This window comes from Silurus meridionalis, chromosome 12 (genome assembly GCF_014805685.1).
Source record: "Silurus meridionalis isolate SWU-2019-XX chromosome 12, ASM1480568v1, whole genome shotgun sequence".
Taxonomy (NCBI): Eukaryota; Metazoa; Chordata; class Actinopteri; order Siluriformes; family Siluridae; genus Silurus; species Silurus meridionalis.
Genome location: NC_060895.1, coordinates 12,495,400 through 12,521,837, shown reverse-complemented (window position 1 = coordinate 12,521,837; position 26,438 = coordinate 12,495,400). Strand labels below are relative to the sequence as shown.

Genomic DNA, 26,438 nt, shown 5'->3' with positions numbered 1-26,438 from the left:
TTTAAAGGGTTATTTAATAAGCTATAATAAAGTTTTGTTGACAGTAAACTCATGTTTCAAGGACATAATTTTACAGTCTGCCCAGTAGTATTTTACAAGTTTTTATTTTGATATGTGTGTAGCTCTATGCTACACTTACAAAACTTACAATGTGTAACCGCTAGATGGCGGTGTCTTACTTCCACCACTAACCTTATCCACAATCCAAGAAGAAGAATGTTGTTGTCATGGCGGCGTTTTAAACTACAGCTTTGTCTCTATGGGCGTTTAATTGTGTTGTATTTATAAATAATTATTGATCGTAATGATCAATCAATTGGGAGAACAGGGAGACCAAATGAGATTTTATGATTGTCACAAATTCTCGATTTGGTTTTGTTTTCTAGTTGCTTATTGGCTGTCTAGTAAGTTGTGTTGTAGGTTGTAGGTTTTATCTATATTTGTGACTTCCGTGTCGATGGCTACAGATGATCAGAGCGGATCCCCAATGAGAGCAGTTGGGGACATAAAGAACTACGTGGAGAATGGAGCCTGGGTCAAAAAACAGCGGATCCCTGGACCTCAGACGCAGGTAATGCGGAAGTGATCACGATGTTTAAAAGCGGAGTATTAAGTCACTAGTCATCAGTTGTGGATGAAGTGCGTTATTCATTTACTTGATTGAATAAACCAAGTACACATACATCCTAAAGATATATAAATAAGTACACATACCTCCTTAAAGGTATATAAATAAGTACACATACCGCTTAAATATATATAAATGCCTCCTAAAAATATTAATCCAGTTTAACCAGAAGTATTTAATTCAATAGAGTTGTATGCATATAACAGTGGACATTGTCATGAAGCAGGATTACAGAATACATAAATAGATTATAATTATTATAAATTAATTTTTTTAAGTTTAGTACCTCTTCCTTTATCCCTTATAAGTTTATCCCTAATGAGCAAGCCAGTGACGGCAGCAAGGAAAAAAATCCCTGAGATGATATTAGGAAGAAACGTTCAGTGAAATGAGAAGAAAACCCATCCTCATCTGGGTGGCATATAATGTCCATTCATTCAAGTACTCCTTTTACATTTCTACTTCAGTAAAAATACAAGTGAGAAGTAAATATAATGCTTTAAAAATGTATTTAAGTATCAAAAGTAAAAAAAAATAAAAACCTAAGAGCTATATTATAATTATCTCTGGAATCCTGAGAATGCTCCATTCACCATATTAATGAGTTTTTTTATTGTTCTGTTGTTTCTATTGTTTTCTATTATAAACTGTGGGATTATGGTTTATGTGGTTAGAGATGTGGTCTCGCAAGAGGTTATCATTTAATGCAATTTATGTATTAATTCCAAAATAGCAAAGTAGCGAAGAACAGCACAGTCTTCTAAAATGTAGTCTAGTGACAATACAATATTATGCAATCAAATATAGTGAAGTAATTGTTTTACAAAATGAAAATACAAAATGTACTTCAGTACAATAACAAAGTTACAATACAATGCTAATGTTCATCATTGGGTGTAGTACTGACTCATGGTTTCTGTTATGGTACAGTGAAACACTTTATTGCACCTGCTCAGTCTCCCCTCTGTTTTTCTACTTAGCTGTTTATAGAGCAGACTCATTTTACAGATAATTGTTTGCACTGGTTTTAGCAGGTAGTGCCTTACCTCACAACTCCATTCTCCACAAGGATCCCTATTTTCATTCCTATTTCTTCTCTCACATTCTGCCCTCTTTCTCACAGCTTTTGTTTAATCTCGCTATGCCAACCAATGTCCTGAACCGAACAACTCGAGTAGGTCCTCCAGGTCCTATTGTGATCGAGAAGCTTATGGCTCATCAGGAAAAGCAGGATGCTGCTGAGAGCTGTAGTAGCTCCCTACGCCTTTCTGTTCTCTCTGAAGATCAACTTCAGACTGCAGTGAGACTAGCCCAAAAAGACTTGCGCAGAAAACGACAAGAATCCAAAAATAGTCTGTTACACAAGACAAGATCTCCAAGTCTAGATAAGAATAAAAATGATGATCATCAGGTACCAGTACTTTCATAAATGGGAATTTATCTTTGGTGTAAGCATATACAATACAATAAGAATTAACAATTGTTTAATTTACATTAATCCTGTTGTTTGTTTTCCAAATCTAGAATGAGCTTTCCCCTAAATCTAGGCATAGAACAGGAAGTCCAAAGAGGCAGACAAAACGGTGCACACAGGTACTTGTATATACTCCTCAAAAGCTTTTTCAAAGCTCTATGGCTGAACATGGACAGTCTCCTCCAACCAGGGACCCTGGACCAAAAGCCATCAGCAGTGAGCCACATCTTAGCAAAGAGATCTATAAACTACAGAAAGAGCTGGAGACCTATGTGAAAAGAATAGAGCAGCTTGTAAATAAAGGTAATGCTGGTTATATCTCTTAATTAATTTAATTACATATTGTCTGTGTGGATCAAAGCAGAGGTCATGAATGTGCTGTCCTGTACAGGACAAATAGTGGAGAGTGTGGAGCCAGACGAGAAGCGCAGGATTGAGATCCGCCAGCAGGAGCAGGCTGCTCGCTCTGCACGGATTATTTACGTTTTACAGCAGCAGGTCAGTACATTGTTGATCTATAAGTAATTTTTTCCACTGGTTTTATTTAAATCACTCAGCACATGCTAAAATTGTGTGGCTATTCACTAGAAATAGTGGAGTAACAATAGTGTCTATGTTATCATGATATTTTTATTTATGCCTTTACTTCCATTGTTTCTGCTTGAAATACATTCTTGACATTAAAACACTCGTTTATTGATTTTTTTGCCTTTACATGCACATGGCATTAAAAATCCACAGTCAGTAAATCATTCAAAGTCCTTGAATAACAAGAATTTGTTGTTTGGTGAATAACTTGATTAACTGGCAATATAGACTTGTAATATTAATATTAATGATATATATATCTAGGTGAAAGAAATTCAGCAGGATTTAGAGAAGTTGCATTCCCAGAGTGTGAGGCCTACTAATAAGGTAAGAGATTTGAAACATTAAAGATGTTTTAAGAATTAAAAACCAGCTGGGACTAACTTGGTTTATTTGTTCTTTTTTTTCAGAGCAGGGCAGTAAACAGGTTGGCAGCGGCTCATCGAGGGGCAGTTCGAGCCATGCAGGGGTTTATTCAGCAGCTGTCAGACCCTGCTGAGAGCAGAGTACCTGTCCAATGTAAAGAGCTTGGCCAGCTCATACGCCAGCTCTCACTGTGCTCTGCCAAGTTGGACGTGGGCCAGGGCTCAGCTGTACCAGAAACCACACTGGACATCCTGCAGAAGTTAGAAGTAATGACAGACTTTAAGTAAACCGTATTTTCCGGACTATAAGCCGCTACTTTTTTCCCCACGTTTTGAACCCTGCGGCTTAAACAACAAAGCGGCTAATTTATGAATTTTTCCTGGGTTTTTCCCGGTTACACACTTCAGGCCAAAAAACTGAACCCCATAACATTAGACCAATGAAATTTCCGAACGGAAACGAAAAAACGCACCTCACCTGTGTTCTGAGCTGCACGGCTTTGGGAGAAAAAACTTCCATCGGGTGATTTTTAAACGCACGACGATGTAAAAAGATAAACCCCCGAGAACAATAGTTGTGAAAGGAAGGAGGAAGACAGTGAATAATGACTTTCTTGGTCGGCTACTGTTTAGATACAAGTCGTTGTAACACGTTGAGTCAGGGCTAAGGGAGAGCTCGCTAACTCCAGTTGCAACAGAAATCATATAAGCACAGACAGGTTTCAAAACTCGTGCTTTTTTTTTTTTCTTGGCATCAGCGTTACGGGTTAGTCAAAGAAACTTAGAAATGAGCATCAGAAAATAATAAGGATATAATCCTCGGTCTCCACACATGCAGTAATAGCGGAAAAATGCGGCGGCAGGCTATTCCCAAAACATATTTCACCCGTTACACCGTGTGTTACGTGTCTTTCGTTAAAGCCTGTGTAAAGTACATTAGTGTAGACACCAGCGGCTTATACACAGGTGCGGCTTATTTATGTTAAATATAAAAATATTTGGAAAATTCAGTGGGTGCGGCTTATATATGGGTGCGCTTTATAGTCCGGAAATTACGGTAGTTATTTTCTTTCATGATTCCTCTTTTAGGTAGTCTGATATTTCAAATATGAGTGCATGGAATAGAGCAATATTAAACTCTTTAAAATATCTAGCAATATCTATACATATTACAATTACTCTTACGATTCTTATGCAGATGCTGGAGTTGGTACTGCGTAAGCAGTATAGTCTGCAAGATCAACATGCACTGAGTATCTCTCCCGTAAGAGAGAGGACTTCCAGGGTCAGTGGACGCAGCACTTCCCATTCACGATTTCCCAAAGCCCAGACAGCCAAAGCCGCTCGCCGACCAAAGAAATCATCAGCTCCTAAAAAGAGTAAGTTGTCATCTTTTTAAAGAAAAGAGTTTTTCATAATGTAGAATGACTAATGTAGACTTAATCAATCAAAAAACAGAGTTTGTTAAAAACATTTAGATTATAATAGAACATATTAACAAAGTAGCCACGGGTCGCGGATAGAACGATACACCAAAAAGCTTATAGGGAATTGTTTTTATGAAGTTTTATTTAAAAACGACATTTATTATTAAAAAGAAATATTAATTATAAAATGAAGTAAAATGGTGATACAGTACAGTACTGTATACATAAAATAGCAATTTTGGGGTGTTGTCAGTTTATCGTGTTCTTTTTTCGTTTATTGCGGGCGGTTTTGGAACGTAACCACGGCGATAAAGGGGGCATTACTGTAATATATTGGTGATGAAAGGGAAACAGACATGCCAGAGAACTATTCAAATCACAATGTCAATATAAACTACGAGAATAGGCAACTAATATTCAAGGATAATTTTTGTATAATTATTTTGGACCTGGTCCCCCTCAAATTCAATAAAACTTTGGTTGTGTGAATTTATCTATCATGAAGTGACTAATAATTCAAAATGCTCATTTGGTTTTGCACTGACCTGAATATAAACAAATAGCATATTTATTAAGATGAGATAACGCACACTATTTTGTTAATTTGAATGATAAAATCACATCACAACGAACATACAGTAGAAATTGTGAAGGACTTTTATAAGTACTGTAGTTTTTACTCTGATTGTTTAGACAGAAGAACAGCAGACCAGCCTTTAAAAGCAGGACAATTATTGGATCAAGAGCGCAAGGAGGTTCTGAAGGTTGGGATCCAGAACTTGTTGTGCATGCAGGAATTGAGAGAGGCAAAGAATGGGAGCATGCCAAAAACAGACATCCCTAAATCATCTAGTGGTGCAGCCCATCAAGACAAGAGCAAGGTGAGGCATGGGCTCATCACAAAATATGGTTCAGTGAGTTTTTACATCTTTAATGCTTGTATTCTAATCTGACAGGGGAAAAAAAAAGCAGGAGAAGCAATTTAATAATCATTACAATCACTACTAATAACTATTGATTATAAAAATAACTAATAGTGTATTAGGTAATAATAAATTAGCTATTAACCATATTTTGGATATGTAACATACAGCTTTATGCTTTAACTGGATATGTTTATGACAAAGACTTATATCTTAATTCCTACAGCCATGTAGTCATGTTCGGGATGCTGGCTTCCAGCAGCCCACTGTTTCATCCAAGCTCAGAGAAAGCCAGTTACCACAGAGAGCGGTATCAGTGCCATGGATCCCAACATCTCCTCATTCTCCTGGGAAACACCGGTCAGTCACTAACACACCCATGTAAAAGCACACACTTTCTCCACCTCACTGTGTATAATTATGAACTTTGCAAGGTGTGTGAGTAAATTTTATGAATGAATGTACAATGAATGAAACATTGTTATTAGGAGTTTTTTTTAGATAAACAAACCTATTGAGGAAAAGTTGCTGAAATGTTGCCTTATTCTTTTGGGGAAACAGGGAGTGCATTAAAGTGCATTAAAGAAATGTGAAAACATCTTCAGTATGGTTAGAATCTCATTGACAGTTTAGATCTTATGTGGTTTGAAATATATAGCCATTTTTTGTAGTATAATTTTCTTGGTCATCAACTTTCTTACTCAATATAGTAACAAATATGTTTACGATGAATAGAAGTCAAGAATTCAATTTTTTAAGTTGATTTTCTACGTTTCTATCTTTTATCATTTAAATAAATATATTATTGCATAATATCAGTTACTTTATTTGTCTTTATTGTATTGAAGGATTCAATTGGGGTTTTAGAGCTGATTAGTAGATTATATAGCATTAGTAGAAATGATTGCAGGACAAGAAGAAATATAATTGATCTTAAATTGAAATTCATGAATGTCCAATAAACATTTGTTCTTAAATCTTTTGTTTCTGCTTGTACTTGTGCCTATTTATTAACTAGTTCTTCATTTTATTCAGCATATATATATATATATATATATATATATATATATATATATATATATATATATATATTTATTTATTAAAACGCAAAATTATATATTTGTTTTAGCAGAGCTGTGTCCAGCAGACCAGAGCCGAGATGTCTCTTCTCCCCAATGAAAGACTCATCACTGCCCTCAGGTGTACAAGGAAAAAGCCAAAGCAGGGAAAAGACCAGCAGTGAAGACATCAGAAATGCCCAGAATGAGGCCCTCAGGTCAGACACAACTTTAGTCTACATACAGCATAGCTTTATAATTGCAGGAACTTTTACAGAAACTCTTGAGTAACAAGTGTATAGCCTATGATGAGCATGTGGCAGTTTCTGTTCTTTGCATTGTATTAAGTTCTTCTTTTTACACTTTGTGGATTTGCAACTGGAATATTCCTTAAACCTCTGGGCTGTGTACCAGTTTTCCAAAATATTAATCTCTGATTTTAAGAGAATTTGCTCATTGGGTTTTGATGAAACTATCACCACCTGTCCCTTTTCCACTGTGAAAATTATCTTATTATTTCCTTCTGCTGTCTTTAACTGTACATACATATCAGTTAATTTCAAGTGTAGTTTACAGCCAAAGGTTAAATAACAAATCAGTCATTTCCGTAGATCTCTCCTGGAATTATTCTTTTGTCCTGGGCTGTGACTAATATCATTTTTATATAATTGTGAAAAGTCACTTGATCCATGCATGTGTTGTCTTGGAGAGCTTTTGTGATGTATTTCATGTTTTTTGCTTATGAATGAAGAATGTCTGAATTTATTAGTGTCTGTATATGCAATGTAGGCAAGCCTGGCCGGATGCAATAACAGAAAACAGAGAGAGAGAACTAAATCATCTCACTAAAGAGGACATGGGAGCTGTTCAAATAGTCAGGTACAGAAGGCCTCATGTTTATGCTATGTGTAAATGTTTAGGTGTTTTGGCTTGACCTACTTTAGTTTATTTGTGTAATAGGGCTGTGGCAGGTTCCCCAACACTAAGGACAAAGGGAGCTATGCACGCAACTAGAGATACACTCCAACCTCTGCTGGATTGTGTGCAGGTAATTATTGAAAAAAAAAAATCACAATAACCATGGTCTAAAATCTATTGAGAACCCTTTTAGAAGAGTAGAGGTTAGCAAAGGGGACTGAATCTGGAATGGTACAGATAAAAACAGATATGGGTGTGAAGATCAGGTACAATACAATACATACAATGCATACTATTGGTCATATGATGTAACTTTATAATGACTAATTATTATAATTAAGTATATAATTACTTTTTTGTACCACTTTCATGCTGTGCTTATGTGTTTCTCTGTGCTTAGACTGCAGTGGGTACCGATATAGAGGCCACAGCTGGTGCCATGCAGGGGGTGAGCTGGGAGCATGACGCACTACTGCAGAACCCTGTTTTAGAGAATATGCTACTGCGCATGGAGGAGATAGAGGTCACCAATTTGTTCTTTCTTATCCCTAACACATGAATATTAATAATTTAATATATGAATATGTCTGGGCAAAGTTAGGGTAAAGCATTATTGTATTTGTTAAAATGTTCTGTTGACTTAGAGTTGATTTTATAACAATTACCACATAAACGTATTGGTCAAATTGCTGCCTGAATATATATTGTGTTCATATTTGCATCCTAATTTAGAAAGATGAGGAGGAAGTGCGGCGCCGTTTTGCTATGATTTCTTACTCTGACCCTCTTCTTTGGGATATAGACACAGGTAAATATGAAAGATAAATAATTTGGTGTTTTAGAGATTTACAGTTAAAAAAAAAGCACAAACCTAAAGATACAAAAAGGAGTGTTTTGCCTAAGTAATATCTGCTCAATCTGTATATTTGTGTTCCGGATGTGTATTTTAAACTGTACATAAAACTTTGTTTACGTTTTACTGTAGTCTGTAAAACTTCTGATGACTTCAATTATGCACAATATGGCTTTTCTTAAACATCATCAGGTTACTTAACCAATTGCAAACCTTGCAGATCTTTGCATATTTGACAAACATTGTGCATTCTTTGTGTAAATGGCATGTTAAATACTAGTAAATAAGTAGTAAATAATTATTAATTAAATATTATACATTTTTTTACTATATCCTAGTTTATTATGTTTAATTATCAGTGAGTATGTTCTCTGTTTGTTGTTGCATTGTGGGATGATTAAGTAAGAAACAAATAAACAACCTTCAACCTTGAGTTTACTGTTTTTAATTAATTTGGTAGTATTGTCCAGCAGGTGGCACCACCTTGTTGACACAATTGTTGCTCTTATGTTTTTGCTTTAGGAACCAATAGAAAGCATAATAAATCCAGACCTGCATCTCCACAACCTATTAGACTGACCAAACCAGCTCAGAGATGCACCAGTATAGGAGACATTGTCTTAAAGAAGCCAGTGGAGACAGGGTAAGTATCTGTGAATGGTCTGACATAATACACCATAAGGGTTCTAAGTGCTCAAGTGGGCACACATGCTCTCTTTCTCTCCATTTGATTAATACAATATAGCTATGATAGATGTTTTATCTTTGAATTCTTTCCCCATCTGTCTGTATGTTAAATATTTGAATGAAGGATAATGTATTCAAAAGGGGATTAGTGATTAAATGGTTGTGTCCTTTAATTGAGTTTATGACACACACCATTAAATCCATCATAGAAATAAATCTATTAGATCAACCTCTGCATTATAACGCTAACAGGCAACATCCTTTGAGCTTTGTAGCCATCAGCAAAGCAAATAAATGGTGTGTTAGCAGGTTTTGTTTGTGCACTCTATGATGCTTTGTGAAGGAAAAAAACAAAATGAAGGCTCTAACATAACCAATGTCAGCCAAGAGAGAAAACGCTTGAGACTTGCTAAAGACACTGGGGGTCTAAGCAAAAAAGTTAAACCCACACGTCTGTGTTTTTGAACTTCCTATTCTCCCATACTATAACCTTGCATCCTTAAATTTTGAAGGTTATTGGTCTTATTTCGGTAGTACGGTAGTTCGGTAGTTAGATGTGATAATGTCTCTTGCGTTTTGCTCTGTGTGAAGGGATATGAATTCTGGACCTTCTGGGTCTCGATGAGCATCCTATACACAGCCAATGGGCTTCTCTGATTGGCCTGGCCTACTCAGTTCTTCTTTTTCCCCACACAAAAATAGCAAGCAGGTTCATCAATAATCCAGAAATTCAATTTCACATCTGCAATAATGCCAGTGTGACAGGCAATTAAATGCGACTGACCATTTTTCTCATTTCCCATTCTCTTGTATTGAAAGACGATCTCAAAACATCTCAAGTGTCTTTATTTTGTGGTTAACAAAAAAATATACCACTCATCAATGTGCAATATGCTATAAAGTAAATAGAAGAACAGAGAGGTAAAAAAACCAGTGGGCCTGTTTAGGTGTGGGACATTTTGCTGGAATGGTCTTTAGAGAGTAGCAAATCCTAGTGAGGTCAAAGTTATTCTGACATATTTTTCATGAGGAAATGTCTCCATCATAATATGTTTGATATGATTTTTATTATTACCATGATCTCTTCCAGGATGGTCATGCTTTTGTTATATGCAGGAAGGCTATCTAAATTAAATATGTAGGAGTAGATAAACGTGATAGCTGCTGTTATTACACAAATACATCATACACTAGTATCATTTATTATTATTTTGTCCCAAATCCCTTTGGAGTGTGGCTCTAGGAATTTGGCTATTCAACCTTTTGAGAATTAATCAGGTCAGGCGTTGAGTGATCAAGATATTAATTTATCCTATAGATTTAAGGTCGGTGCTCTGTGTACATGAGTCTTTCCACTCCCACCATCACTTTGTACACAGGGATACTGTCATTCTGAAACAGATTCAAACCCCTTGGTTCAGTGAAGGAAACTTTAATTATGCAACATAAATAGACATATTTAACAATGCTTTGCTTTCAGCTTTTGTGGCAACAGTTTGGGCAAAGCCAACATTATAGCACAACCAATATATTATAGCCCATCAGTTTGTTATTATAGGGAGTTTGCTTTGAAGTATAAAAGTGTGAGAAACTATGGCAGATATTGTATTTTGGTGGATGCAATGGCAGCTCAGCTGAAGTAGCTAATCTGGTTCAGCTCTGGTGTTTAATGACATCTGACAGCTAGTCTGTGTCAGCTTCTTTAAGGTATTATGCATCATTGTGAGGCTCGAAAATAGCTGAGTGGGATTGGATAGTGATGTGTGAGTCACCATGGAATGCCTGCTATCACACCGTGTTAGTCATGACGGAATTCACTATGCCACGGTGCAAGCGGGCAGGTGTGGAATTCAGATAACGGTTCCACACCACGATGACAAAGTGATATGTTCCATTAAAGCAAAAAAAAGATAATAAATAATATTTTTGCACTGTTTTGACAATGTGAAGTTTATTGTAAATGAGTCTTAATCTAATTAATCATTTGCACTAACATATGCCTGAAATTTGAGCTCCCCAGAGCAATAAATTATAAATGTTTTACTTGACTAGTCTATGCAACCTTTCCAGGAAAGCTGCTCCACCATTGATAGTCCTGAAATTTTTGTTTTATAAGGTTGGAAAAAGGTTCAAAGCAAGGTTTGGCCTGATTTCTTTAGTTATTATTTATTAATTCGTGTGAGGAAAAAAAGAAAAAAGATTACTTTTTAAGGGAACAGGCTTTCTTCAGGGCACAGGCTTGTCTTTACAAACTGTAGTGTATTTCATTTAACTTTTATAGAGTGTTTGCTTTGAAATCTGTTTAAGAGCTTGATAAACTTTGGCAGACATTACACCAGCCTTCTACTGATGAATTCTGAGCCCATAGAGAAACAATTTCAACCAGACACATTAATCAGAACTTTTCTATGACAACTAAAGACCAATCGATCATCAGCATTATTTTTAGCCCTATCGGTACGTTTAAGCTCGGCTTGCATAGTGCCAAAGCAACAAGGGCAAGCAAATCCAGCAGGGATATTTAAACACATCTTGGCTCACAAAGAAATAGAAATTGCAACAATGTAGTATTCTTAACTGATTGGCTCATCCATTGGAAACGCTTTTTTAGTGGAGAATTATGCAAAATTCTCTGACCAGGTAAAACACTTCTAGTTATTTTCTTGAAGCAAAGTGTACATATTTAGAGTATGAATAAGTGAGCTGGTGGTGCATGTTGGGAAGAGGAATTGAATGACTCCAGAGAGAAGCAGAGACTGATATTTAATTATTGTGTCTACAAGCTCATTTGAGCAGATCAGTGGAGATCCTACAGCACTGCTGTGGCATGGTGTAAGATTTTTATGCAATGCTGTGTTTGCTGCCTTATTTTGAATATGATTCCCTCAGACTAGGTCAGTCTCCCTCACATTGTGTGCTCAGTAAAAGTAGGTTATTATCTTGCTTCTGGTCATGACTCAGTTAAAAATAACTTTTCACAGTCATTACTTTTTTAAAAACATACCCTCAACTACTGTCATCTTCAAACCCAGTGGCTAGTGAGAACCCGAAATGGTTTCTGGCATGCCTTTTTGTGTGTTCAGATTTAGTAAACAAGGCCTTTTGTTGGATATTTTCCTGAGCTCAGCTGTGACTCTCTGCTGTTCATGTTAGCTACCCTGTATACATTTAGTGCTCTCATCTGCTGCACTGCCAAATATCATATCCATACAATTTTTTAACAAAAAGCCACACCAATCTGTCTTGTACAGCAAATAAAAGAATGCTAAGTTTACTTATTACTTTTACATTTATGTCATTTAGCAGAAGCCCTTGTCCAGAGCAATGTACAAAAGTGCTTTCAGTCTTTATCAATGAAAAAATCTTCACTGGTACACTGGATTCGAAACTTACCGTATTTTTCGGGCTATAAGCCGCTACTTTTTCCCCACGTTTTGAACCCCGCGGCTTAAACAACGAAGCAGCTAATTTATGAATTTTTTACATTTTTAACATTAGACCAATGAAATTTCCTAACGGAAACAAAAAAACGCACCTCACCTGTGTTCTGAGCTGCACGGCATCGGGAGAAAAAACTTTTTTCTTAAACGCTCGACAATGCTAAAAGATAAACTCCCAAGAGAAATAGTTGTGAAAGGAAGGAGGAAGACAGTGAACAATGACTTTCTTGGTAAGCTACTGTTTAGATACAAGCCGTTGTAACGCGTTGAGCCTGGGTGAAGGGAGAGCTCACTAACTCCAGTTGCAACAGAAATCATATAAGCACAGACAGGTTTCCAAAACTTGTGCTTTTTTATTATTCTTGGCAACTTTCTTTTTTTCTGACAGTGTACTTTTCACAGTGCAAGCTGGAATAGCTTCAGGTAGCTATTAGTTCCAGCAATTATTGATTAATTTGGATAATGAAAGTGCTTCAGCTTCTATATGACTAATTTGGGCACACTGGGAACTGTTAACTAGGTTTACCTAGAAGGGGCTTAACATGCATCTTACTTCATGTGATCAGCATGAATGGTCACTCACTGTGAGCCTTTCAACAGAGCTCTCAGCTTGTAGCTCATGCCTGTGCATACATTCCTACATAAATAGTTGATTGTAGCTATAATGTAGAAACAAATTATGAAATGTGTTAAATAACAAGTATCTTGTGTGCATCTTCAGTATAGGGTCAGAAAGCTCCTTGCTGGATGAGGAACCTCCTGATGTTTTTGCCAGTGGTCTAAACACATTCCAAGCACAAAGGAAAGGTGGGATTCAGTTGAATGTTCCCTGCAGCATTCAGAAGAACGTCCAGAAGTACCAGGGGGAATATGATTCCTACCTGCGCCGGGTTTCCCATGCAGCAGTAGGCAGTTTTAAACCCTGGACTGTCGCTGAAAGGTAGGAAACTAACATATAGAACATATGTGTGTGTGATTTTATATATATATATATATATATATATATATATATATATATATATATATATATATATATATATATATATATAAACATGAACATGATGAATAGGACATGTGGCTTTGCATGTTTACGCAACGAAGATATAGATTGGGAACATTACACAAAGAACATATAATATTTATATTTCATAAAACACAAAGAAAACACATACATACAGTGCGTTTACCTTTTCAAAAGTAATTTAAAATTGATCTTTATGTTTTTCATTATCACTATTATCATATCATTAAAATAATCGATGGCTGCAGACCTAATATACATACATATGTATATAAAAATATAAATAAAGCATAAAATATTATATGTAAAATATATTGCTGTTTCCCCAGTGTTATAATTAATAAATCTTTAATTACAGCCTAGGAAAAAAGCTCTGCTTTATATAGTGCTTAGTTGCACTATATTCAGACTGTTGTGTATGATCTCTGTGCATAAATGTCTTTGTAATTGTGTATATCCAGTACACCCCCCACAATATTAGCATTGCAAACCGAATTTTTGAAATGATGATCAGAAAGCCCTTCATTTGAACTCCCAAATACACGATTAAAGTGAACACAGATGCGCTTAGAAGATTCCCACTACACTACAGATAAGGCTTTTCATTTTTACTAGTATTTCAAAAGATATTCAACTAGTCATCAGTTTTTTAGATCAAGTGAATATTCAGGGCATCACTGTTTTAGTATTAGTGCAGAATGGTGCTGATAAACAGCAGCAAACAGTGCATCACTGTACTTGAATAAACAGACATATACAGGCAACAAATCTCAATTTAAATTGTTTTAAACTGCAGTCATTGAAAGTGCATAATTATAATGTATTGCATGTATAAGGACATTAATTCTTAACTCTTTTTTCACTTTATTCTTTTTATTCACTTTTCTTTTTTCCACTTTGGTGGATACAATGGTAGCTCAGCTGAAGTATGGTAGTTAATCTGGGAGGTTTCTCCTGCTATGTTCAGCTCTGTATTTAATTGCATCTGAAAGCTCATCTGGATTAGACTCTTATAAGGTGGTATGCACCATGGTGAGGTTTGAAAATAGCTGAGTGGGATGTAATGTGCAAGTCGTGGTATAGAATGTCTTCTATCGCACCGTGTAAGTCACGATGGAATTCACTATGCCACAGTGCAAGCAGGTGTGGAATTCAGATAACAGTCCCACACCACCTTGACAAAGTGATATGTTCTTATTGAAGCAAAGAATATGTACAAAAATAAACTTTTTATTTTTCTGCACTGTTTTTGACAATGTGAAGTTTATTGTAACATCTGCCTGACTAATCTTTAGCTCCCCAGAGCAGTGAATTATAAATGTTTTACTTGACTAGTCTACGCAGCCTCTCGAGGAATGATGAGTCACCATTGATAGTCCTGCAATTTTGGTTTCAGTAAGAATCTGTAGTTTGCATTTGTGCTTGTCTGGAATAAACAAAAAATCCTCAGGATCTCAGAATATAAAATGAAGGGAATATGTCAGGTTTCAGATTTTAGATTAACCAATAATATTGACTGGTGAACAAAACAAAAGTCCTCTGACGTGGAATAAAGTACCAGAACAAACTATAGCCTGCGTAAAGAGAAGAAAGCTAGTGTTTATTTTGTTCTGTCTGTTTTCTCTCAGTTTGGCTGAGGAGCTGATAATGGAGGCCCTGGCTGATGTGGCAGCCGAATTCCAGGATGTTTGTGAAGAGTATGCAGAGGCCATCTTCACCTCAGAGTTTCTTCAGCCAACTCAGCCTCCTTTTGCATCTGTTTCGTAGCAGGGTAACCAATAGAATTATTTTTTTATTTTTTTATTTACCTCAGGAATAGTATTTTTTTAGCATTAAGATAATGAATGTGAATCATGCTTGACCCTCACAATACTCTATTCTACTTCTTACACTTTTATTGAATTTAAAATTAGCATACATTTCCTTTTCCCTAACCCGGTCTATACCAGAATACTCATGCCCATATGAATCAATGGCCAGGCTCAAGGACACTGGGCCTTTGTTCATGTTTTTTCCTCCATGTCTGTCCCTACTGAACTTTAGATGTTTTATTGTTATGTGATGTTCATGCTGTTCTTAAGTGGTATATGAGAAAAGTGCATTAAATTCATATATTGCACAAGGGAGCCAAAGTAGGTGATAGACAACATGCTTGAAATTGATGACACATACAGTAATTGAAGCTATGAGCCATTGTTTTATTGAATGTGTGTATAAGTGTGTGGTCTATAAAATGTAAGAAAGTTTCGTTTTAAAAACTTTCTCACTGGTGTTATATAGACAACTGGGTTATTCCAAAATGGCTTCTTTTTCAAAGTTTAAATACATAATACTTTATTTATACATGAAATAATGTATACTACTAATATAACTGAAATAAACCATTTTTACCAGAGTGATTTAGCAATTAGGATTATCTGTTCTTTATTTTGTTTAATTTGCAGTAAAATTATTCAACTAAAAGATTCACTCAATAGGATGTGTTTCTTGGTAGCTGTTTTGCAAGAACCACTATGGCAACTACACTAAAAAAAGGTTTGTCTTGTTGAACTTTCTGTCTGATAATAATAGTCTTACTCTCTTAAGGAATATTTGGGAATGTATTGTGACCTGTTTACAGAAATTGCAAAAGATTTACCTGGTCCTAATATTTTAGCTTCTATCAGTGTTCATTTAAAGGTTCAGAGTGAATTTGAATGCTGATGTGCCATGTGGCCTTGGGTTTAATGAGTAAGAAGTTTATTTTGTGTTCAAATGATAAAGTATGTAAAATATCACAGCATCTTTTTTTACTGATAAAGAAATTTTGGGTTTCAGAATTAAAACCTTGAAACAGTTTTTATATGGACACAGTCATAAATGCAGGTTTAGTTATTCATTGCTTCTATGAATGTAACACATTGGTCATGAAATATTCATTATAAACAGTAGATTCCTCAAACAGAAATTAAAAGGGAAATATAGCTGTTACTTCTGCACAAGAGCACTGAATTTATATTCATAGTTTTATTAAATACACAGTAGTTATTAAATATTTAATTACATTAGCAGTTTGTTATTTGCTATGTTGAATGCACAACAGCTGTCATGTTGTAATATGACTTAATAACTGCATGAATACCGAGTAAATGGTAGATGTTACATTAAACTCAAGTAATTGCACTGAAAATCACATCAGCTTGGTCTAGTAATTGTCCACAATTACCTTTTCTTTCCCCCAATGTCATAGTCCCCTAATGATATTTCACTGATCGATGCTTAGATTTTACCACAATCTGCTAAGAACTTTTCAGCAATGTATATGATAAACAGTCAAAATAATTTGAATAGATATGCAAAGTAGAAGCCTACAGTCTAAAAAACAAAGCTTTACACAGATGGTATCCTTCAGGACATTTATTAATTTAACTATAGCTGACAAAGAAGAAAATATTTAAATACTTACCGAAAAGTGGCCTTAAGCCATTGGCACATAATTTTCCAAAAAAAAAAACAATAAAGCTTGTCGGTTCTCAGTTTGTAGACCTTCCTGTGGTAGAAATCGTAACTGAAAAGCTTTACTCTTGACTGTGACCTCTGACACTAGTGACACATACCATAAATGAACAAAAAAATAAAAAATTAAATAAATAAATGTAGTCAAATTACCAAAAACTTCATCATATGGATGTTGTGAATGTTTAAAATGTGTTTGTTAAAAAATATCACTGTTTTCTGTTTTAATATAAGGTTTACATTGAGTGTCTGCTGTACAACCCTAACTCTGTAAAAAAGTTTAGAAACAATAACATTCTAAAAGATAGTACTACTTTCAAAGCTGTCATGCAATCGACCTAAAGAATTCAATAGTATATTAGCTCTATTGAGCCTTTAACCAGGATGAAGTAGTTATGAAGAATGAATGTGGTATAACTAAGTGTAAAGGATGGCCTGATACAGTTAACACTAGTTGTTTATTGAGATTTCTCAGTCCTTTTTCTAACAATATTAGCACCTTTGTCATTACTGGTCCAGACTTATTTTATAAAGTTCTAGTTCATGGCATTGGCTAAACTATTGTTTTCCTAAAAATCCGATATTAAAATGTAAATTCTCCTTTAAAAAAAAAAAGTCAAAAAGCTCACACACCTGTTCAATGACTCTACAATGTCATATATTATTTGAAGCTGTCACTGTCTTTGTGCCGATTTCTATTTATGCCCAACCCATTTGTTACCATAGAGTTAATCACATGTTGGTTTAGGTTTTGCCCTAAAGGGTAATTCTAGTAGATCTCACAATGCTTATAATGCTTTCACTTTGTCAGACTTGTTGGAAATGCTATTCTTTGTAGTTCCTACCTTGGAGTGATTAAAAACAGCCTTTTCCTGAAAATAAGCTCATCTACTACCACCAGTCACACATGTGAACAGATTTTCTAGTAGTTTATAAAGATCCGGAAGCATTTCTCCACCTCCTGAAAGGTAAGCTATACATTATATTTGAGATCCTCATGTTACTAACTTCTTTCTTTCGTTTAAAATTATGAATAGTACCATACAAACGCAGAGACAATCTAATTTATAGTTCAATAGAGTTCAATGCCTGACAGAGCTCTTAGTCCCTATAAGCAATACATCCCTATGCTAATCTAATGAGAAAGTTGCTTCTTTCATTTGTTTCCTAATTTTTTTTTTCAAGTTTTTCAGATTTGGCCAATACAAATTCACCTTTCTGCTTTTCTCTACTTATTATTTTAATTTGCATTTCTTGCAGTTTCAAACAAAAATGTGATATTAAGTATTAAATTGTAAAAGATGATTTTTATTAGTGTTTTTTCTCTTCTTCTGTTATATGGGATGGCAGGCTAAAGTTACCACGTCAACTTTTTCCCCATGGGGCCCAGTTTGGGCAACTCTGCCATACAACTACTGTATTTGGTAATATAAACAAACAAATACATTCATAAAATATTACCTTAACCTAAATTATACTGCACAAATAAAAAATATATATATTTTATATATTATTATTTAAATGAACATTTTCCAAACATATCAAAAGGTCAATTATTTAAGGTGAAAACCACAACATTGCTTTCTTATCTCTTAGTCAATGTACTAATAAATCAGGAGGTGATTTGTGTGGGTTTTATACAACTAGGTATAATTAGTAAAGAATGTTTTTGCATATCTGAACATATCTTGTCACTGGTGTACTCTATTTTGTTCTTCCAGGAAGCAGCATGTCCTTTTTGGAATGTTTACTATACATACATTTCCAGGTAAAGGATGTGTATTAAAGGTAGAAAAATTTACAGTTAAGCAACAATAAAAATAAAAATATCGACCCAAAAACATATTTACAGCATTAAAAACCACAATTAATTTAATCCACCTAACACAATTCAAAACATTCTCTTTTTGTAAACTTTACTTTCCTAACTCTTGTCGCCCCAGAGCAGCTCATACAGGTAAATTGTTTCAAACTGATCTCACAGGACTTTTGCTGTGTTTTGCTATAACACAATTTGTTTTTCAAGGAGTAACATTGAACACATACAGACAAGGCGAGCCTCCGCTTTGTGTGTGTGTGTGTGTGTGTGTGTGTGTGTTGAAGCAAACATCAGGCTGTATACACACACTGGGAGGGTCTTTGTGAAGTCTCAACACGTAGGCCTACTAAAACAAGTGCATGCGTGTATGTGCGTGCGAATGTGTGTAATTCAACAGAAGCCACATTTAACCCTTTAGGACTCCTTACAGACAAAACAACAAGTTGGGCATCCTGAAGCTGCCTTCTTTCTGCACTGAAACTGAAGGCGGTGAAACAAACAAACAAACAAACACACACACACACACACACACACACACACACACACTGTCGCTAAGGAATGGCTAATCAGGCGAAAGGCAAAGGTGAGTGAAATCGGATTGAATTTTGTAGAAGAAACGGTCAGTATCTGAAGGTTGACAGACGGTGATACTGCTACGTCACTGGCGGAATGCGCGCGCTCAATGCACTGAAACTACAAAGAGTTTCACATTTATTTATTTATTTATTTATTTATTTATCTATCTATCACAAATGCCAAGAAACGAGCTGATTTTACACGGATGAATGAACAAGCGAACTTCACAGCTATTTGGTTAAATAGGTATAAACTTTACAAGAATCGATATAAATGTATAAATTAGAAGTATTGCGAGTGTCTTAAGAATTGGTGTGCAAATAAAAAAGTGGTGCACACGCGTGTGTACAATCACAGTCTCTTGTATTAATTCTCACATCCATTCTCGTTTTACGCATTCCTTTCCTATGTATCCTATTATCATATTTATACTGGTGATCGGATATCCTACAGCATTGCAGCAACAAAAGACAGTTGCCCACTGCTGCTGATTTATGCGCGCACGTGCTGATTAGATGGCGAGATGCACCCTTGCCGTGTTATCTGTTTGGCTGTGCAACGTGGGTTTTGCATGTGTTGCATTACACTGGAGACACTTCGATTAGGGATGGGACACTGCAGTCACAACAGAGCAGTATGGACATTTAGTCATAGAGAGTTCAGAATGTATATTATTTATTGACTTCTTGTGCAAACCAAAACCTTTTAAAATTGGTTGGTTATGACTGAAAGACATTAATGATGTATTAATCTAGAGAAGCCCAATGTATCATTATGCAGAAAAAGACTATAACTGAGTATGGCATTGGCAGTCCCTTCTCTTCGTAAGATTTTTTATTCAAACTCCAATAAAATGTCATTAGTATAAAGTATTAGCAAAAAACATTAACATCCAAATAGTGAATAATTTTTGCATTGTATGCTCACTAGCTTGTTTCTTGTCATCAATGTTTTTGTTTTTCTGTTATCTCACTGAACTTTCTTGTTACTTCCCAGCACTGACAATCCACACAGTTGGACAATGAAGTGAATTTTATTTAGTAAAATTATAATTTCCCAGAGACCTTGTAGTAGGGTTAATGTCAAAGGAGGCCACCTATGGCAACCCTGTAGATACAACAATCTTCTTCTACTTCTTCTTCTTCTTCTTCTTCTTCTTCTTCTTCTTTTTCGTCTTCTCCCACTAGGGTTCACCACAGCGGATCATCCGTCTGAAATAGAAAACACTCTGTTAGATCAACAAAGTCAAAATTAAATTAAGTACTGCTGTTATATTATTTAGTGTTGAGTAGGCTACAGTGTATTATGTTGACCTTTAAGAACACCCCATGATTTGTGTCTTGGATTCTAATGCACATAGTTACTCTTAACTGATATGCTGCATTTGTACAATGGTTTATCTATAAATGAATAAACCGCAAGTAGCCATTTAATTTCGTTATCAGCACTTTCCTCATATCTCTTTATACCTCTGGGTATGTAGAAATTATTCCATTTAACATGGAAATGTGGTGTCCATTAAAATATATCAGACAGTGAGAAAGTTAAATGGGGGCAAGGTTCTTGTTATTCATTTTTTGAAGGTAGTAATATGATTCTCAAACACTGAATCAGGTCTGTCGTTTCTCTGTCAGTAATGCTTTTGCCCTAATGCACTGATGTATCAGCCTTAGATAAAAGAATGTGTTGCCTTGGACATGTGGGTAAGTGCACATCAATATGAGTTAGAAATTTTGTTTTCTAATTTTGGCTGTTACCTATGATTTTTACTCAGATTGATTTTGCAATTTACTGATCCCCTTGCCTTTAAAAACGTCTAATGATAAGACAGTAAAATTGCTTAAACAGTTAAAATACCACTCAGATTTTTTAAAACACCACAGCAATAGTTTTATTTAAGGTCTTTGATTAGCAATTATTAAACATCTCCACTAGAGATCAGTATGCCACAAATGCATTCCAAATATATTTTTCATTTCACTATTTTATTAACATTGATTTTTTTTTTAAACTACTATGCTTTAGACTCCCTTTATCCTAAATGCTTGACAGTTTCCTTCTGTTTAACACAAAAAGCAGTTAACATCTAAGTATATAAGAGATTATATATTGAATAACATTAATCTAAATATTATACAGGCAAGTCTTTATATATGTGAACATTTCCAGTTCTCAAAATATTTTTTCCAAGTCCAATTTCAATCATGACTTCTAAACCACAGTTCCTTTGCTATCAGCCCAGTACTGATACCAGGTTTTGTATTAGTGCCATATCTACTATGTACACAAATGCATTGTACATTAAATACATATGACATGATTTCACATATCTAGTGGGCTCAGAGGTTTTCTAAAAAAAAGTTTATAGGAATTTTATTACAATAATAAATGTATAGAAAAAAATGACTTACTTTGAATCACATTCATATACATACATACTTTGAGGAGAAAGATTGTACCTCACAAACCATGCTGCAACAGACAGCACAGGATTCTTGCACACTGAACATTAGTGTCATATAGTACAAGGATAAGCAGATGCAAGTGTAAAAATGTGCTTTATTTTTAAATATCTAGTAATACATCAACCATGAATGACAAAAGCAAAAAATGAGAAATACAGATCTCAAATAGTGACACTCATTAGGTGAAATGAAACAGGTGTGAGAGATCTGTGTAGCATGTGACGTAAAAAATGGCGGTGCAGTGGGTAATGGGATACCTAGTTCAATGCCATAATACCAACAATAGGTGCAAATAATTATCAATTAAGATCTAGTAAAATCTACAGTTCCAGTAAAATACCACAATATAATGAATACACAGGACGATTTAGTCTGGATTTAGTAAAGGATAAAGCTTACAGTACATTTACATTTGCGGCATTTGGCAGACGCCCTTATCCAGAGCGACTTACAACTGAGCAGGGGAGGGTTTTAGGGCTTTGCTCAAGGGCCCAGCAGTGGCAGCTTGGTGGTGGTGGGATTTGAACCTGTGATCTTCTGATCCAAAGCCCAATGCCTTAACCACTGACCTACCACCTCCCTATATATATATATATACATATATATATACTGTATATTACAGTATATATACAGAACAGTGGAAAGAGTATCTAGGTCTGATAATTATAGTGGCAATAGTAAAGATTCAATCAGCCACAGAATGGAGCCAAAATTCTACTTCTTTTTGCTGCTCCCATTAGGGGTCGCCACAGTGGATCATCTGCATCTATACTACTCTGTCCTCTACAGCTGCCTCTTTCAATGAACTACCTGCATGTCTTCCCCTTACCTTCCCTCCTCCTTGTTCTTTCTCTTTTTCTCCTTTCTGACAGCTCCATCCTCAGCATTCCTCTACCAATATACCCCATGTCCATCCTTTGCACATGACCAAACCGTCTCAATCATGCTTCACTCACCCTGTCCCCAAAACATCCTACATGTGCTGTCCCTGCAATTTTTTTTTTTCTAATTCTGTCCATCCTCGTCACGAATCTCAGCATCTTCAGATCTGCCATTTCCAGCTCCACCTTCTCTCTTTTAGTCAATGCCTCTGTCTCTAAACCATACAACATCGCAGGTCTCACCACAGTCCTATAAACTTTCTCTTTCACTCTTGCAGATACTCTTCTATCACAAATCACACCTGCCACTTTTCTCCACCCACTCCACCCTGCCTGCACTCTTTTCTTCACTTCTCTAACACACTCTCCATCACTTTGCACTGTTGACCCCAGGTACCTGAACTCCTCCACCTTCTTTACCTCTTCTCCCTGCAACTGTGCCACTCCACTGCCCTCCCTCTCATTCACACACATGTACTCTGTTTTACTCCTACTTTCTTTCATTCCCCTTCTCTCCAGAGTGTACCTCCACCTCCCCAGGCTCTTCTCAACCTGCTCCCTACTCTCACCACAAATAACAATATCATCCGCAAACATGATAGTCCATGGAGACTCCTGTGTGACCTCGCTACACTGTCCCCTGCCAACACATTACAGTCTCCAATATCTTCTCAGGTTGCATCTCCTGCATAGAATGTAGTCCACCTGTGTGCATTTTCCTCCACTTTATATGTCACACTATGCCTTCCTTCTTCTTAAAATAAGTATTTTCCACTGCCATTTCCATCCTTTTAGCAAAATTGATCACCATCTGCCCTTTCACATTCCTCTCCTTACAGCCATACCTACCCATTACCTCCTAATCATCTCTGTTTCCTTCACCATCTGCCCCAATCACCAATCTTTCATTTCTAGGTACACCTTCTACCACTTCAACTAACTCACTCCAGAATGCTGCTTTCTCCTTTATCTCACAACCCACTTGTTAAGCATAAGCACTGATGACATTTATCATCACCCCTTCAACTTCCAGCTTCCTGTTCATCACTTTATCAGAAACTCTTCCTTCAGGTTCAGAATTACCCCTACACCATTTCTCTTTCCATTCACACCATGATAGAACAGTTTAAACCCACCTCCAATGTTTCTGGCCTTACTCCCCTTCCACTTGGTCTCCTGAACACCCAACATATCTACCTTTCTACTCTCCATCTTATCAGCTAACTCTCTCCCTTTACCAGTCATAGTCACAACATAAAGTGCCCACCCTAAACTCCACTCTCCTACACTTTTCCTTTGCCTGCTCTCTCTGTAGATGTCTTTTTCCTCTCCTTCTCCTCCTTTGACCAACAGTAGCCCAATTTCCACCGGTACCCTGTTGGATAACGATACCTGTGGCAGTTGTTGGTATCCTGGGCCTGAAATTCTGTTTTGTGATCCGCATATTTGTTTTGGCCCATGTTTTACACCTGATGCCCTTCCTAACAAAACTCTCCCCATTTTTCTGGGATTGGGACCGGCACTGGCTTGGGCAACCCTAATAGTTTGGTTATTTTATTGTTACTTTTAATATTATCTCTATTTCTATGTAGAAATTGTAGCTATATACACACAGGCACACATACACTGCATGGCAAGCAGATCACTGTGCATAGGACATGCTTGAGTCAATTACACACATTTTTTTATCTGAGATGACAGAGCATTTCAAACATGACGTATGACATGACACTGATTCGAAAATATCTTTCATATGTGTTTGTGCATGGCTCATGGACAAGCTTTGCTTGTTTACACTCAAGAATGTAAAGCATTTTTTATACATTTTTATTTAAACAATAATACAAGTGATCTTAAAAATACTACAAGTTTCCACTGGACATTTTTTTTTACAAAATTAATAATAACAATAATACAAATAACAACAACAATAACAATAATAAAGATATTTAGAAAATGTTATAATATTTGGAACATTTTGATTATACATTAATTATAAAGATTTAAGTATGCTAAAACACCAAGGACATTTTGTGCATACGTGTGTGCATGTGTGTGTGTGTGTGTGTGTGTGTGTGTGTGTGTGTGTGTGTGTGTGTGTGTGTGTGTGTGTAAAATGATCAGTGAGTTTGAATTACAATGTTGAAGTGGTATCAGTGGTGGTGTATGTGTGGAACATAAAGGTAAAATTAGCAGGTATTTATTGTCAATTTTATTCTATTTTTTTTGTATTATATCAGGTTTGTTAATCATACAGTGCATTAATTTCACTGACATTTTGTTCTCTATGTCTTTATTATCTGTTCACAGTGACTTTACCCAAGCAGTTTGGCTCAGACTTGCAAACAGCGCATATCACCCAAGAGTCCATGGACAGCTCAGATGATGAGTTTTTTGATGCACAAGGTTAATGTCACTTATGTTCTTGTGGTGTCCAGAATTGATTTTTTAACCATGCCTTTTGTATTTCCTGCTCTTAGACATATGAGAAAATTTGCTGGCTGTATTTTAATGATAGCCCTATGTGAAAGATAGTCAGTGCCAGTCAGAGCACTTGTGGTGAAGATGCACAGTGGCTGGTAGTGTCAGTGATGCATTGAGCAGCTTTTACCACCTTTCACAGGGCTTTTCTTTAACATACTTTGGAGCTTGAGATATGCTTAAAGCTGGAGATATGCGCTACCTCAATCCCCTTTATGTAAATAGGGGAGTGTCTGCAGCTGTTTGATTTTCCGAAGCCCATAATGTGCTTACAAACTGAGGTCTGTTGATGAGAACATCCAAAATCTATGTGCATAAGGAGGTGCAGATACCCAGGTCACTGAACGTATTGTTGGATTAGTATAGTCAAAGGAGCACTGCAGGTAATCTAGTTAGTAATGCTTTACATAAAGATCCTGTCTGTTCACATTGTGTTTTTGCAATTGTTTTGAAATCTTCCATATATGAACAGTTACACGACACTCCTGCTGCACTACTCCACTATCTAATCTGAACCAGCATCTGTGTTTTAGGGTTGTAGTGATAACTGAAATGAAAGTATTCTTTAGTAAAGCAGAGCAATTACTCTGTAGATTTAATATAAACCCAGAACTACGTTTTAGGTGATATGTAATGTTATGTATTCCATCCTGCACAGATCCAAATCTGGATGATACGATAGCTATTGCTAGAAAACATCGGTGAGATTCAGAAGCATCAGCTGACTCTCATAAACAGACTGGTTGTTTCCTGTTATAAAGTTATATACAAGCTAGTATGTGGCCAATAAAGGCAGATTTACTAAAAGAGTAATGTAGGTTTATAATAAACAAGTCATTCATCCTCTGCAACCATTTTTGGTTAGAGTTGTGGTAGTTTTGGTTAAGTGTTTACAGCCTTTTTTGAGGTTCCTAGGGAAGCCACACAGTTTGGTAAAAATACATGAATTTAACAATGATACTAGGGATAAAAATACCTATTGAACATTTCTACATTTTATATTGTTAAAATCTGAAATTGAAGTAGAATTTCTAGTTTGTTTACCATTTGATTTACACAATATGTAAAAGTTTGTGTAAAATATGTTCGAAGGTGCAGCATATTTGTTTTGTGCAACACAAACATTAAACAAAAAACAATTGGCAGTTTTCACCTGGCTGGGTCAATGCCTGGTAGAACCATTATTAGATACAATTACAGCTGCATATCTTTCTGTCCTAATTGTTACTCATTTGTAATGTGCAGACGCATTGTCAAAACTATTAAATGTGGAAACATTCAAGAGGTCAGAATATTTATGCATGCTGTTGTAAAATTATTTTAGTGTAAAAATATATTA

At 35.8% G+C, this 26,438-nt stretch overlaps 2 protein-coding genes across 4 annotated transcripts in view; both read left to right on the top strand.

The window, feature by feature from the left end:
* The first annotated feature begins 203 nt into the window (after positions 1 to 203).
* kiaa0753 (KIAA0753 ortholog) lies at positions 204 to 16,515 on the top strand. 2 transcript variants are annotated; one of them, XM_046862125.1, is made up of 17 exons: positions 204 to 571; positions 1,752 to 2,039; positions 2,153 to 2,405; positions 2,494 to 2,600; positions 2,955 to 3,017; positions 3,101 to 3,322; positions 4,254 to 4,434; positions 5,176 to 5,363; positions 5,632 to 5,765; positions 6,535 to 6,681; positions 7,253 to 7,342; positions 7,424 to 7,511; positions 7,782 to 7,904; positions 8,114 to 8,189; positions 8,757 to 8,877; positions 13,083 to 13,301; positions 15,011 to 16,515. In XM_046862125.1, exons 1-17 carry the CDS (start codon positions 458 to 460, stop codon positions 15,147 to 15,149), a joined length of 2,553 nt encoding a protein of 850 aa, XP_046718081.1. In that variant the 5' UTR covers positions 204 to 457; the 3' UTR covers positions 15,150 to 16,515. The 2 variants fall into 2 exon arrangements, with proteins under 2 accessions (XP_046718081.1, XP_046718082.1); XM_046862126.1 differs by having other exon boundaries at positions 6,538 to 6,681; positions 15,011 to 16,514.
* A 1,173-nt stretch (positions 16,516 to 17,688) lies between these two features.
* Positions 17,689 to 26,438, top strand: part of LOC124394524 (membrane-associated phosphatidylinositol transfer protein 3-like) — a 49,094-nt gene continuing 40,344 nt past the window's right edge. The window contains exons 1-2 of one of the 2 annotated variants that reach the window (XM_046862800.1): positions 17,689 to 17,845; positions 24,929 to 25,024. In XM_046862800.1, the coding sequence (XP_046718756.1) occupies positions 24,988 to 25,024 (37 nt within the window). In that variant the 5' untranslated portion in view covers positions 17,689 to 17,845; positions 24,929 to 24,987. Of the gene's footprint in view, positions 17,846 to 19,010; positions 19,280 to 24,928; positions 25,025 to 26,438 lie in introns of those variants that run through there. The other variant, XM_046862799.1, reaches the window with a different exon arrangement.